The sequence below is a fragment of the Dryobates pubescens genome, chromosome 25 (genome assembly GCF_014839835.1).
Source record: "Dryobates pubescens isolate bDryPub1 chromosome 25, bDryPub1.pri, whole genome shotgun sequence".
Classification (NCBI taxonomy): domain Eukaryota; kingdom Metazoa; phylum Chordata; class Aves; order Piciformes; family Picidae; genus Dryobates; species Dryobates pubescens.
Window position 1 is genome coordinate 15,220,253 of NC_071636.1, and position 15,195 is coordinate 15,235,447.

The window sequence follows — 15,195 nt, forward strand, 5'->3', positions numbered from 1 at the left end:
AGTGAATGATACATGACACGTATCAGTGATATTTCTGAAGGCATTTCTAAAAGTAATTACAACTTCTGTAAGAAATTGTATTGACACTAACTTACTGCAGAATGGGACACAAAAATATCTTTCTGTGGTTTAGAAAAACACCCAAACTGCAGCCCTAAATGCTCAAGTGTCAAAGGCTGGAATCAGAGTTTCCTGGATAGAGTAACTCATGTAAATCTCATGGTATAGCAACACAGGGTTTTTTATTGAACCCTGTCTCAGGATGGACAATGTCCATTGTTAATACTTCTCTTTAAAATCACAACTCAGATTGCAGACTTATGCTTTACTATAAACTTACTATTTATGAACTGCTCAAAGGACACAATTACTAGTTTCTTCTGAAGGTTGTAATTATTCTATCTGAATATTTCATTGGCTACATTTGTTCCCACAGCATGTTGTCAGATCAAGAGGTTCTGTTAAAAGCAACTTATAAATAGGTAATGATACAATCCATATAATGAGAAATTACAGTTATAAAGAACCCAGTAATTCTACACCTAATTTTCTAGAACGCAGTTTTTCAGCACATGTAGTTAGTTATTGAACAAAGTTTAGTGGGTTTTTCAAGCTATCACTGATACCTGGTGCAGCTCTGAGTAATCAGGCCTATTACAAATCAAATCACAGGATCTCAATTTAGTCCCTTTGAAGAAAGTAAGGAAAAAACATAGCTATGAATGTCTTCACTTAAACCGATTCAGAAGCAAAAGGAACCTGGGCCTGTGACAGGATCTAGCACAGTTCCTCAGAGGAGCATTCAACTGCTTTAGCCATGTGAACTTCCTCTGCTTTCCTATAATCCTATGTTCCGTTCACTTCATATGTTCCTCCCTCTGCCACAGATGATGGCAGTGCTCCTAAAGCTGACAGCCTCATTTATCACATAAGCCCTCATTAATCATAAACCAACTATTATACTCATTGACTGAAGGAGCAAATCCATGGAAAAACCATCACTAAAAGGCCTGAATCAAAATCTCCGGCAACATGACATTCAAAACAAGATTACACCACCAATACTCTCCATTTACTAACTCGATTATTTGATTCCACCAGATCCTTTAAACCCCACTCCATTTCATCCTCCACCCACATTGCTTCACAAGCTAAACTTCCTCCCAACTTTCTCACTCTTTAAGCTGCATTTCCTCCTCAGATTTATACGTTCCAGATGAGAAACATGCTTAGATCATTTTGTGCCATTAGAGGCTGATCATCTCTCCCTGAACTGTTCGTATTAGCACAGCAATTTGCACATTTTAAATTATTTCAAATCTGCAAAGGAATGAGAAAAAAAAAATCCCTTATCTGTGAGACAAAGGCTGTTCCATGTATTAAGGAGACCTTGTTGAATAGGCAGCTTTGAAAATGTACTTTACAGTAGCAATAATCAGAAACCATAATTTCTGTCACTACCTTTTACCATGGACATTATTTTAAAATTCTTAGTGTTCAGAAAGTAAAGGAAGTGCCCTGGGCACATGCCATAATTTGTCCAGGTATCACAGCAGACCACAGTAAAAGTTTATCATCTGTGCCTATTTTATGCTACTCAGCTTTAAAAGCTTCTAGAAAATCTCTGACACTCTTTGTGATTCTTGATCCCAGAGAAATGGTTACAGGAAAGCTCATAATCAATTTGTCTCCAGAGATGGCCATGCTACAAGAACATCCCTGCATATTTCATTACAGGAAGAAAAAAAACCTCCTGTTTTTTTCTCCTCTTGTATCTTAGGGAAGACCAGCAATTTCCCTGCTGAACTGGACCTCCTGGAACAAGCACTGATTTCCAGCTAGTTTTGAGATACACTTTAGGCCAGCAGTTTTGCAGTCTTTAGTTAGAACTAAGCTCCAGTGCCACCAATCGAGCTCGGAAGACTGAGATTTTTGCAGGTTCTTTGTTTGGTTTGTTGGGTTTTAAAGTAAGGGTACTTCTCCAAAATGTGTTTCCTTGAGTGCTTTTCTTATTCACTCTTTTTTTTTTTTTTTTGGTCAATGCATTTTTCTACTTTAAATATTCATGTTTGAAGAAGGAATGTGCTTATCCGAGTACAGACTGGCTGTTGTATTCTCAGAACAAGGTGATGTTTCTTTGATTCCTTGTGGCCTTTTTGTTTTAAAATTGCTTCTTGAGTAGAACATTTTAGAAAAGCTGTGTCAGACCTTTTTAGTCAGGACACCACCACCTAACTTCTATTTAACAGTAACCTCAAAAAGAATTTGCAACCACTGTGGATCACTCTGTGCCTGAAGTCTTGTCCCAGGTGGGATCACTGTTTTGAGGAATGTAATTCTGATTCCTAGTGAGGAGAGGGAGCAGCTGGTACATCATAGTTACTGGAGTCTGCAGCTTATTTTGTGACATTGGGAGTTTGGAAACATGAACACTCAGTAAGTAGCCTACAGTTCCTCCCCTAGTAGGCAGAAGGTGTAACTATGCTCAGAGTAGTACAGCTCCTGTCTTGACTGCAGATTAAAACAGCAAGAACTATTTAAACAAGGTAACAGGATGAAGGGGGAAACATAGTTTAAGCCCCTAATATTTTCACAAAACAGAATTTTTCAAGTTGACTGAGAAAAGACTATTATTTTCCTTTGTATACTATACTTCATTGAGCTATTAAACTACACCATTTTCTCTCTTAGAAGTGCATACAGATATATTAACCCAATCTACAGCTAAGTATCCCCAGAAACAAACAGGTCTCTTGTGTTTCCAGGGATGGTGCCTCAGCTACCTCTCTGGGCAGGGCAACCTGTGCCAGTGTTCCAGCACCCTCATACCATGCTCCTAACATCCAATCTCACTCTTCTCTTCTCTCATTTCAAGCCATTGCCCCTCACCCTGTCACTGCAGGCCTTCCTAGAGGCCCCTTTCAAGTACTGGAACGCTGCTATTAGGTCTGCCTGGAGCCTTCTCCAGGCTGAACACCTCCAGCTCCCTCAGCCTGTCCTCATAGCAGAGGTGCTCCAGCCCCCTGATAATTTTTGTGACCCTCCTCTTGACATTCTCCATCAGGTCCGTGGCCTTCCTGTGTGTACTCCAGAGCTGGATGCATTGCTCCAGGTGGAGACCTCACCAGAGCAGAGGGGCAGAATCCCCTCTCTCCATCTCTGGCCACACTGTTTTTGATGCAGCCCAGGCTGCCTTCTGGGCTGCAAGCTCACACTGTCTGCTCATGTCCAGCTTCTCACCAGCACCCCCAGGTCCTTTTCTTCAGGGCTGCTCTCAGTCTCATCATTCCACAGCCTGGGTTGATACTGAGGATTGCCCCTACCCAGGTGCCAGACCTTGCACTTTGCCTGATGGAATCTCATTAAATTCTTCTCAGCCCACCTCTCCAGCCTGGCCAGGTCCCTCTGAATGGCACCCATCCTTCAGACATAGCAACCTCACCACCCGGCTGAACTTGTGGTTTACCTTGGGTTTGGGAGAGAGCTTTGGTGCTGCCTGCACGACCTGCCGCGCCTCGCTTCGTCCGCCCGCGTCCCGGCGCTCACCGGGGCCGTTTCAGTCCCCACGCTGGGCGAGAGCAGCGCCGCCCCGGAGCCGCCTCGGCTCTCCTGCCCTTGGTGGACAGTTCGTGTCTGTGGCTCTGCGCTCAAGCCCTGCCTGCCCGCCGCCAGGAAAGTCTCTCGTCTAGCACGGTCTAGCTTTGATATACCTCGCATCCCTTAGCGATGCTGCTTCTGCGATGTCGCCTCGACCGCTCCCAAAAGGGGGACTCGAAGAATGAGAGACAACAGCACAGGAAAAGAGGGAGGTTTGGAACTCCGAATTGGACTTGTTGCCAAGGCTATGGTAACATCAGGCTATTTCAATGCAATGCATGAAATGCATAGTAAAATTAAGACAGGCTTAAAATCAAGTCTGTGTTTGCACAGTATGGTGCTAACTATAACATAAATAGTCAGCAGAAAGCATAGGGGGGAAAAAAATAAAATTCATCTCACCTTTCTTCTCTTCCACCCACACAACCAAAGGGATTTCCTTCATGCTTCTGAAAATGATGTCTGGGGAAGAAGCAGCCTGTATCCCACTCTCCCCTGCACCAGCAGAGCATCTATTTAAAAACTGGAAGGTTGTTCCTGAGATCATGTAGCAGTGACTGTATATGTTAGCTGGCAGGAACATGCTTCTCTTCCCCTTCCCCCCTCCTTCCTGCCTTCAGCATCACTCAAGTTTGTGTGATAGATCCTGCTACAATCAATCAGATTTTGTCTCCCCCTTTAGCATCCACACTCCTTTTGAAATTCTGTTACAGTATTTGGCAGCAAATACCTCAGGGCATAAGCAAAAGAAATAAAATTAGGACAGGATTTTAAAATAAAAATTTTGAAGTACTTATATAGAATTATCTTTGGTAACTCAATGTTTTACAATTTCAAATCATTTAATTACAACTTAAAGCCTCACCTGTACAAAGCTTCCAATTCCATTCACTTGTTGCAGGCAGAACATCTAATACAAAATCAACCCTTCAAAAAGACTCTCCTACATTTGAACTCTTATACATTTAATGTTCTAGAATAGCCAAAACCCCTTAATATTCTTTTAATTGTATGAAGTCTAATTGGAAGCAGGAAATACACTAACTTACCTATATTTTTATACATGACTCTTACTCAGAGTGGCTATTGTGGTTATTTTACTCATTACAGAGAATCAAATCTTAAACATTACTGAAATTAGTCTAATGGCATGAAGCACTTTAAGCCTAGGTCAGGTTTTCTGATTAGAAGTATAGGCTCCAGTCCATAACAGGGCACTGCATCAGCTTAGACCTTTGAGGAGAATGGATCACACTGTGGAACACAAAGACAATTTTTAACATCTAGGGGAAAACCCCAGTAAGTCCAGGTGACATTTAAAAACTCACTGTTTGAATAGTCCTTGTAGGGAGACCCAGGCTGGTGTCCATTTTCTAAGAACAAAAGGACTTTTTAAACGTATCTCTATAAACACTTCAGCACTACCTGCACTGGCACTTCCAGCAGCAGAAATGCAGCATATTGTATTGACTTGTCTTCATGGACTTCTCAAAAACCCTTGCAAATCATAAGGCTGGTGGCCAGTGTGTGCCCAGTCAGCCCCATCAGAATGTTCCTTAGTCTGCCTCTAAAACCCATGTGGGTTTTGGCATGCTTATCAGCAAACCCTGCTCTGCCATTCAAAAGCAGGGTAATAGACCATCCCCTTAAACCTATGCTCTCTGCTCTGCATGCAGCAAATACCCCAAGATATTCATACACTACAAAAAGTGTTGAAGTATCTCTCTCAAGAGGATTTTTTTATAAGCCATACACATCTGGGACTGAGAAAAGAGAACAAGGAAGATTAAGGCACTGACGCAAGTTGATAGAACAATCAAGACACGAAATTGAGATGAGGGTTTTATAACCCAGAGAAGGAACACTGTCATACAGAGAAGTTTAAGAACTGTTGCTGTACAGGCAATACAGAGAAGCTATTTTGACAGCATCTTTCTGTGAAGTTGAACAATTAAGATGTCACACAGAATACATGTCCCTTCTTACACAATGCTGTATGATCATGGTGCACTTCAGGCCTCAGTGCTGGGAAGTGAGCTCTGCATGGCAGTGTATGACACAAATACCAACACTGAATCCAGAGGATTTTGAGAAGAATATAGGAAGTTAAAAGGAGGGAACTGAGGAAATAATAATATGCATCTCACCAAAAGTGAAGTGTGCTCTATAGGATCTGCTCTAAGATTGCAAACTGATAGGCTTGCTCCAATGTACTTTTCTGTGCAGCTCTTTGCTAAGTGGAGCAGTCTTGCATTTAGGTTATATGGTCTCTTTGTAAATATGTTTGTAGCCAAGGGCTCCAGTGTTTCCTCTGCAGTTATGTGACATTTCAGTTTCTCCTTCAATTTATCTTCAACCTGCTTCAGCTTAAACCACCATCCCACAAGTCTGCACCAGCTTACATGGTACAAGAGCTTCCTTATCTATGCTCTGCCCATACATGCAGTGATACAAAAAAAATGCATATAAAACTAAACAGGAAAGTCAACTTTATGAATCAGAAAGCAAGATATCATCCAGGATCTATTTACCAATGAAGGAAACAATTGAGAATGTGCAGGATTAATAAGGAAAATGAGTGCTAATAAAAATCAGCAATTTCCTCACAACAAAAAAAATGAATGCAAAGAGTACAGAAGAATTAATCAAGAAAGCAAAATACAAAGAATTAAAATCTGGAGCCTGGCTTAGCTCATATTAAAATCAGCAGTAATAATATTCTCAGTCACTTTGTTATTTGAAAAACATTGCTATTAAAAATGAAATCAGCATCTCCAATACAAGCTGCTGGGATTCTGCAGAACTTCCTGGTAGTTATTCCCCACTAAAACAAAGGCTTTGAATATCAAGCCACATAAAGAGAATGCTGCCATCATCTAATTGTGTGTTTTGCAGGGCTGTTTACTATACTATTCTTTCTGATACACCTGTAAGAAGACCTACAGCTGACTATTCTAGCATCTCCTCTGAGACTTTAGGAAGTTCAGCATTGTTGACAGTTTCTCTTACCCTTCTATCAAGCACAAGCTTTTCATTCCTATCTTTGAACTGTTCTTACATCTTCTAAGACAGTGAATAATCCACTCTGATAAACATTCTTACATAAAAAGAGCATCAAAAGGCCACTGCTAATAAATCCTGGAATGAGAGAGAGGGCAAGAATAGGAGCAAGAATTACATTTAACTGCATCCTACCATGTCTCACTGATCTATTCCATCCCTGAAAAAAGACAGCAGAAATTGACGGAGAACCTAATTTCTATTACACACACAAAATGCGTCTAGTATTTGGCTTGCATTTAGAGAAGAAATTATTCAGATCCTCTTCCCTATGCTCTGACTTTTACAGAAGAACATAAAAGCAGCAGGTGACATTGATAGCAGCTGAGGATATGCCCTGAGTAGCTCATAAAACCTAGCACTCGATCGGGTGCAGGTAAGGAGGTTTGTGGTGCCTTTCCAGTAGCTACCATAGCACAACTTTCCTACTTTGCTTTCCCAAACGCTCAAATAACAAATCTCATAGTAAGGTTTAGTTATGCAGGATAACTTCAGCTGCTCCAGGAGCTGATACATCACAATGAGGAACTCTGACTCATCCACCTTTTGCTTTTCCTCTGCCGATCCTACTGTTTGCCTTATCTAGATCTACAAATCACCAGACTCCTCTCTGAGTGATTGACTCAGGAATCCTGCAGCCACTCAACTACTCGGAAACACTGGTTACTTTCTGATAGGTTTGTGAGTTGTTTAGCAAAGGGCCCAAAGGAACAGCAGAGCTTCCACGAGTGATGAAGTAGAAGCATGCAGCAGAGGTAGCAATAACTGTCTGAAGAGTTGAAGCAGCAGCAGGGAATGAGACCTCCCTGTCTTCCTGAGTGAGTAGCTTCCAGATGATCTCAGCAGTTTTATCTAATTTATTACATGAATTCACTCAACATTTCACCAAATGCATGTAATGCTGCTTTCTATAGTCTGCTGCTTCAGAGGGAAACAAAAACAGAAAGAAAGAGAGCCACACAGAATCCCTTTATCAAGATGGGTGATCGTACAATGGAAGCTTTAGGCAGAAAGCATTGTTTAGTTTATGAATTAACAAGGGTCTTATTTGGATAAATAAATATTAAACTAAGAGCATCATGGTCACTGGATCTTTTTGGTCTAAATTCCATTTATCACACATCTGGGCATTTCCATCTCTTGGGTTTCCCCTCTCCTGAGCCCAGTCATTGGTAGGTGCCAATGTCTTGCAGAAAGCTGGTTCAGCTGATTCAGTTTCCTTCCTTAGAAATTCACTTTTTTTTTTAAAAAAATAAAAGCTATTTCAAGTTAGTGTTTATCTGACATAGCTTCTAGCTATTTCTTCTTATGTTGCCTTTCTCCATTAGATTATTTCTTTAAATATGGGACATTTTTTTGTTCTTTCAAGTACTTTGCAATCTTTGCAGCTAAGCAAAACAAATTAACCTTTTGAAACCTTTTTAACTGCTGTAAGTCTCAGTCTGGATTTCTGCACAGCAGTGACAGCCAGATGCTCTGCAGCACACTGCCTCCAGGCCATTTCAGGCAGAGCCACACTACATTTAGTTTTATCAGCCCTTTTCCTTTATTTTCCCAACGTTTCGTCAACCTCCTTTATTAACCTCTCCTATTCCAAATGAATTTGTTTTCCTTTCCATGTATGAGTTGTTGAGGACTGACTTATTTATTTCTAATTACTGCTTTCATTTGATCTATGAAGAACAGCTAGGGCACAACTTGAGCTGCTATTAGAATGCATCCCTTCTGTAGCACTGCCAGAAAAAAATCATACTACTGGACTACATCTACCAGTAAAAGGCAATGTAAAAACAAGTCTACTCTGACAAGTCCAAGGACATCCCTAGGCAGTATTATCAGGGCACTACTGCGTAAACATTTATACCAATGGAATTCCAACTGGCTTTGGCAAATATTAAAGGCAATAAAATCTCATTGTTATGTCACAGTTGCAGTGAGAAAGCTCAGCTTGCTAGAAATACTGGTAGCTTTGGCAGGACACCGCTGAAGCAGAGCTCCTTGTTGACTGATATGACACTCTGCCATGCCATGTTGCCAGGGAAACAGGAGAAGAGGAGAACATAAGGTGGTAAAACTGTAGGGGTTCTTCAAAAAATAAAAAGCTCAGGGCCAGGCTGTCCTGAAGTAAATGTAGCATGTGTCTGGCATACCATCACATTATTCTGCAAAATCAGTTTAGTCAGGAGCTTTCTCCCCATCAGTGATGGGCTAAAGGATTCTTGCTTCCAAAGATGCTGCTTCTGTTACACAGATTTATGCTCAGTGGTGTTAGCAATTATTTCTTTTTCCTGATGATAAATGGTTGGGTTTTGTTCCTGTTTGTAAAGTGAAGTATGACCAACCAGCAAATACTGAGGAGAAGTACACAGAGAATGACTGAGCTGTGTATTTTGGAAGCAAGCTGTTTTCACCAGTTTAATGATGGAAAGAAAGGGCAGTATCAGGATTAAATAGCTAAAAAATAAGTGACAGGAGTTAGAGAACGGAATTAATTGGAGTAGAGAAGTTATTCATCATCTTCTAATTTTGAAGTATAATCAGGGGACAATGTCATTGGTTGACAGATTCAAAATTTAACTAAGCCTATTAATAGCTTAAAAAGAATGCATTTTGATACTCAAAAATCCATCCCAAGAAGCAGGCTGAAGCATTCAGTCTTGGCAGCACCCAGCTGGGGGGGGTGGGTGGGTAGAAATTTAAAGATCTCCATGGCCTGTGCATCTCCTCCCTCATCCATCACCCTTCATAAAGAAAGAAAACAAGAAGAGCCATCCAAGACAAAGATCCCTCTAACCCCAAATCCCACCTCTTACACTGGCTAGTAACAGATCATCTGGGGAGGGGAAGAAAATGAAGATCTGGGGAACCACAACGCTCTCCTCCTATTTTACATAGAATACATAGAATAAACCAGGTTGGAAGAGACCTTCAAGATCATCATGTCCAACCTATCAACCAATCCAACCCACCTAATCAACTAACCCATGGCACCAAGCACCCCATCAAGTCTCCTCCTGAACACCTTCAATGATGGTGACTCCACCTTTTATCCCTGATTCTCAAGGTCAGAGCTCAGGAACTTCCAGGTCGAAAGCTCTTATCTTTGTATTTAACAGCTCTTGATATATTTTTCTTTTATACATGCTTCCATGGCTCTAAATTTGTGCAGCCTTTTGGTACCACAACATACTCAGGAAACAAGCTCCATAATTTCACTGTATATTGTGTAGTCCTGCACTGTCCTTATCTTTGCCTTGTTCTAAACATCTTAGCTAATAATATCATCTAATATCCTCAGTTCTTACAAGAGGCCAGAGATAGTGATTGGAAATCAGTTTTCTGTGTTCTTGTAGTCATTTCTAAGCCCATCATACCGCCTGCCTTGAACAGCTCTTGGGTTTGTACCCCCAGGGGAAAGAATCCTCATCTATTATTTGTTGGGTTTATTGAAAGTGTTCTATACCTTAGGGCACAGTTGCTCAAACTGTAATGTATTTTCTTCAAAATGGGAGAACAAGAATGTTTAGTCATCCAGTTCAGTCCCAAGTCTGATGACCAAAATTAGGTACCAAAGTAGGTGAATACCACTCAGAAGGTCTGTTGCAAGAATGGTGCACACCACACTGTTTCCAACTAAGTAAAAGCCTTCCTGTTGGTGTCTCTGAATTTCGTTGAATTGAGCCCATGCAGTCATAGTGAACAATGCCACTAAAAATAGATCTTCAGGCTTGAAAGAATCTCTAGTAAAAAGAATTATGAATTGGGAGTCAATTGATCGTTTTCTGTTACATATATTCATTATTTTACTGATATCTCCATATTTTAGAAGCCATGCATAGATCCAAGTCTTCAGGCTGGAACCCTGAGATATCACTGTAGCAAATGAACCTTGGCTAAGTGAAAATACGTACCACCTTAAGTGGAAAAAGGCAAAGCTACAATTCAATTTGGAGTGCTGAAAGATTACACATGTGAATGGTGAAGTCATCTAAGCTTTGCTCCCACACAAACTTCTCTAGGAAATCTCTTGGAATGGAAAGGCTGCAAAACAAAATGAAAACACCACCAACCACCAACAAACCAAACCCCAAGCCCTGAATGCTTCAGGTCAGTCTTTTTCTCAGATTCCCAAAGGACTCAGTTTGGCAGCAAGATGTTTGCTGACATGTTTTTACCACTGATAATAACAGAAGCTAAAAGGGCTACATATAGCACACATCACAGCCTCCTCTCTGGCCTGCCTGGTAGTAGCAGTACTGCAGGAAAACAGCTACGTGCCAGAAAGGATGTTTAATAGACTGTACCCTCCAAAAGCTGAGCTATCAGGAAAGGCAGATAGTTCATTTGCTCAGCTCTCAGCCAACTTCTCACATGCTCTGTCAAGCAGGAAGTTGTTCTTGGCAGTGTTTTATTCAATAGCTCTCTTCACCTTAGATATGACACCAGGAGGCATTTCGGACTCAGCAGCAAACTTCTTTGTAGCGCTTTTCACATGAGTGGCTGTCTCAGTGTTTCACTTCAAGTGATCGACCAATGCAATTACTTCTCACAGCTCAGTTCTAGGAGCCGTTTGACACACTTGGGCATTCAGCACACCTGGACCATCTCCACAGAGTGACATTGTGGATGTGTGTCTGGATGAAGCACAACAGGCAAAGTAAGATGCTACCTACAGTCACATTCCCCTGAAATGCTATTTATGGCCTTCTCCTTTTGCTCACTCAAGCAGGAGTTTCAGGAAGATGACTCTTCCTACATACTTCATCTGTGTTCTTATTTCTCTACCACAAAGGTATGACTGTAGAATTTGATTTTATAGCTGGACACATAGTTGGCCAGTGGTTGCCTACACGTGGAAGCTGAAGGATGATACAAGTCTGAATTTTGGTGCTGAGTACAGCCTACAAGCAGTAGCACCAAGGAACACCAGACTGCTGAAAGGGATACAAAGAGATCACAGAACAGCCTTCCAGGCTGTTAAAACACTGTATAAAAGTAGGCTCCAGTGTCCCTCTGATATAACCCAGACACTTACTTCATTTGTCTCTAGATATTGGAATCAAAAATCAAGGTACCCAAGGAATTTTTGGACTATATTGGTTGTGTGCTGGTTTTTAACTTTTTGACTTGTCTGTCAAAAAAAAAAAAAGTTCAAATGAAGCCCTGTAAAGGTTAACTCAGGCAAGCTGAATGGGAGAGCAAACACAGAGCCCTTCTTAGATTTTCCCATAGTTACCCTGTTTGGGTGCTGTGAAAACCAGAAGCAAATAGCATTGAAGGAACAGCTATTCATCAGAAAAGGCAAATCACCCATACAAACAACAGGCAAAGAACACTTTGGAAAGCTCCCTGCTAATTACAAAACATCTTTGTTGGTTGTTTTTTAAAAATACTTTCATTCCAAACTCCAATTGAAAATCCTAGGCAAAACGGGGAGAAAGTTGTTGCTTGTTGCTATTTTAGCTGCCAAACTTCCCGGGACTTGCAAAGCATGGTGTGCAGATGAACCATCCTTGGGCATGACCTGCCTGCCTTTCGAGGTGGTGTTTGGAGCAGCACTTCCCCAGGTAAACATTTAGCAAAAAAGGCACCAAAATCCCCTCATTTTTGTAATCTGCAGTCATGTGGAGAGCAGCTCCCTTTCCCTAAAGTAACGTTAAAACAACGTGACCTGTCCAGTGGGGGAACTATCCAGATAAAGGAATCCTCAGGAGGAGGATGAGGGGAAGGAAATCACATCTGGGGCTGGGAACTGGGGGATGACTGCTTTGGGAGTGTTGGGAGGTGGGGGAGGAGACCAGACACTGGGGAGAGAGAAACAAAGAGAAAGAAAGAGAATAAGGAGCAGAAGGTGCACTTAAGGAAAGAAAATAAGAAGCAAAAGGTGCACTTACTGTTTGGTTATCCTCATAGAGCTTCAAGTCGTATCCACTCAGCTCCACACAGAAAATTATTGCTGTAACCCCCTCGAAACAGTGGATCCATTTTTTGCGTTCGGATCTCTGCCCACCCACGTCCACCATTTTGAAAGTCAGCTCTTTGAAGGTGAACTTATTTTCTACAATGCCCGTGGTCATGTCCCGTGAGCGCAGGATGTCTTCCACCGTGGGGATGTAGTCCAGGGCCGCAATCCTCTCTAGGTCATTCAGATAGTAGGCAGCGTTGTCCTCCAAGTGGTACTCGTTGGAGCGGCAAAAGCACTCCTGCACGCCAGGGTCCACCCACAGCCGTTTCATGACTCCCAGCAGCTCAGGAGTGATCTCCCCTTTGCTCTCGGCTGGGCCTGTCAAGGCAAAGAGCTGCACAGCATCATAGGCTCTGTCGGGGTTGTGGAATTCGATCTTGAGGGTGGCCAGAGCCCGGATGATCCGTGTGAGGGAGTCGATCGCGTTGTAGATAATCAGAGGCTTGTACTCCTTGCAGGCCTCTAGGTTAAAGCCACCACTGTGGATTATTTTCATCTGCTTTACAATGGTGCTCTTGCCAGAATTGCTGGTGCCCAGCAGCAGGAGCTTGATCTCCCTCCGCTGGCGCTGGCTTTCAGAGCGCAGGTGGCGGTCAATCCTGCGTGACCGCCGCGCTGCCTCTTTCTCCTCAGAGCTTTGCCGACATCCCATGGTATAGCAGGCAGGTGCAGAAGGGAGGGCTTGGAGATGGTCTCTCTCTGCTTGCGTCTCAAAAGTCTGAAGGGGCTTTCAGTTCTTGTGCCAGGGACACCTTGGGTGGAAAAAGAAGTCCCTGTCCAATGCCTGATGGTGCCTGTACCACTTAATTCAGGCCTAGCAGGGGTGCAAACCCCTGTAGATATGCAACCACAGAAAGAGTCTCTTCAGTAGATCTCATGGTACTCCCCTTTCCAGTACATAGAGAGTGGCACATTCCTGTTAATGGAGGGACACTTCCCTTTGCCACAAGTTGGCTGGATCCATCAAATACTGCTCCCTGTTCTGCATTCCTCCTCTCAGCTCTTCTGTTGCCTTCTGTCCAAAGGTAAGGAGCCGCACTTTTACCTTCTCTGTTCCAGCCCTTGTCTTTTAATTGTACTCTCTGGTTGCTGTGGTGATGCTGCTAGATAAAGCTGAAGCTCTTTTCAATGGTGCTGCACTTGTTTTGTTTCTCTTCCCCCACTTCTTCAGCTGATCCAGCTCAGCTCTGTAAATCTGTGCTTTCCACCTGCCAAACAATGAGAAAATAAATGAATGAGCGACTCTGCTTCTTTGCTGCAAGCCACTCACTTTCTCCTCCACTTCTAGACCTTTTATTGTCCCAAAAAGAAAAGAAAGGTGAAAAAATAGGTTAAAAAAAGAAAAAAAAAATCTAAAAGCTTAGGGAAAACATAGCAACAGCTGAAGCCTGCAGTCCTAAGAAAATGTGGTTTCTGAACAAATCAAATCTTTCAGTCTTCTGTGTCTTGTTATCTAAACCTACATGAAAACAAACAGTGCTGAGCTGTGCCCCAATTTCTTCCTCAGCAAGAGCTTACGGCAGTGCTTCTCCTGCACAGTCCTGTTCTGCCTGGTTTTCCTGAAGTAGAAAACAAACCAGACTCACAACTCCTTTGCCCAGTCTCCTTTCTATCAGGATCTTGTCCTCATGAGTTTTCTTTCATCTTTTCTGTTTGCACTGAACATTTAAATAACTAAATGAGGAAGCAAGAGGAGGGGATTGACTTTGCTTCATGATTTTGTAAAATGGAGAGTTCCTACTCTGTGGGCTACAGTACCAGATCTTTTCTCTCATGTCTCCTGTTAAAGATGCTGCCTGCTTCATCAGTCCAGCCATGCACTGTCACAGAAAACTCTTGTCAACCTCTTCTCACAGCCCCCCAAGCTAGGCGCTATTAAGCATCCTCTCTTCCAGTTCTAACACAGCAAAGTGAGATGCAGTAGAAGTGAACAGTGACTACAGGCAAATGTTTCTTACAAAGAGCACAGGAAATGCCATCCAAGCAAGGGCTGACAGCTTTTCAGTGACTTAGAGCAATTATTCTTCCCCAAATTAGAGGTTAAGCCTACTAGCTGGAACTCTGCAGAAGGCAGCAGCAGGGAGCAGTCAGCTCTCACAGAGGGGAAACACATCGCCAAGAGCTGGTTGCTGGTAACCTGCCTCTTCTCTAGGAAGGGCTTGTTGCTCCTGCTAAGCTCTGAGCACACTGGACAGAAGAATCACAGATGTCATGGCTTCCTCATCATATGCTGGCCCCAGCCCACTTGATTATCCACCTTGCTGCCTGTTTCCTTGTCTAGAGGGTCTTTAGAGTATTTTTACACACTGAACTACAAGCCAATGAGATACCTTCAGAGGCAGGCTATGAAAAACTTCATACCCTACTAAAGAAACATAACTTCTACTACATTTTAATAAGACTAAATTCCCAAATTCCATTTTCCAATTCCACACTGCTCAGGAGAGTGACGGAATGATCCCAGCCACTTCTGTGAGTGAAGAAAGTGAACTACAGCTACTTGCAACCTCATGTAACCTGCTTCCTCTCTCTCGAGTATCACAGCAGAAATTTTAGTGAACGAAAGACGTTTC

At 42.4% G+C, this 15,195-nt stretch overlaps 2 protein-coding genes across 2 annotated transcripts in view; one reads left to right on the plus strand and one right to left on the minus strand.

The window, feature by feature from the left end:
• Positions 1 to 15,195, plus strand: part of RSPH14 (radial spoke head 14 homolog) — a 69,494-nt gene that overhangs the window by 22,582 nt on the left and 31,717 nt on the right. The window lies entirely within an intron of this gene.
• GNAZ (G protein subunit alpha z) overlaps positions 1 to 15,195 on the minus strand; it is a 46,847-nt gene that overhangs the window by 15,045 nt on the left and 16,607 nt on the right. Inside the window, exon 2 of the mRNA XM_054173039.1 lies at positions 12,552 to 13,830. Coding sequence (XP_054029014.1) covers positions 12,552 to 13,274 — 723 coding nt within the window. The 5' untranslated portion in view covers positions 13,275 to 13,830. The remainder of the gene's footprint in view (positions 1 to 12,551; positions 13,831 to 15,195) is intronic.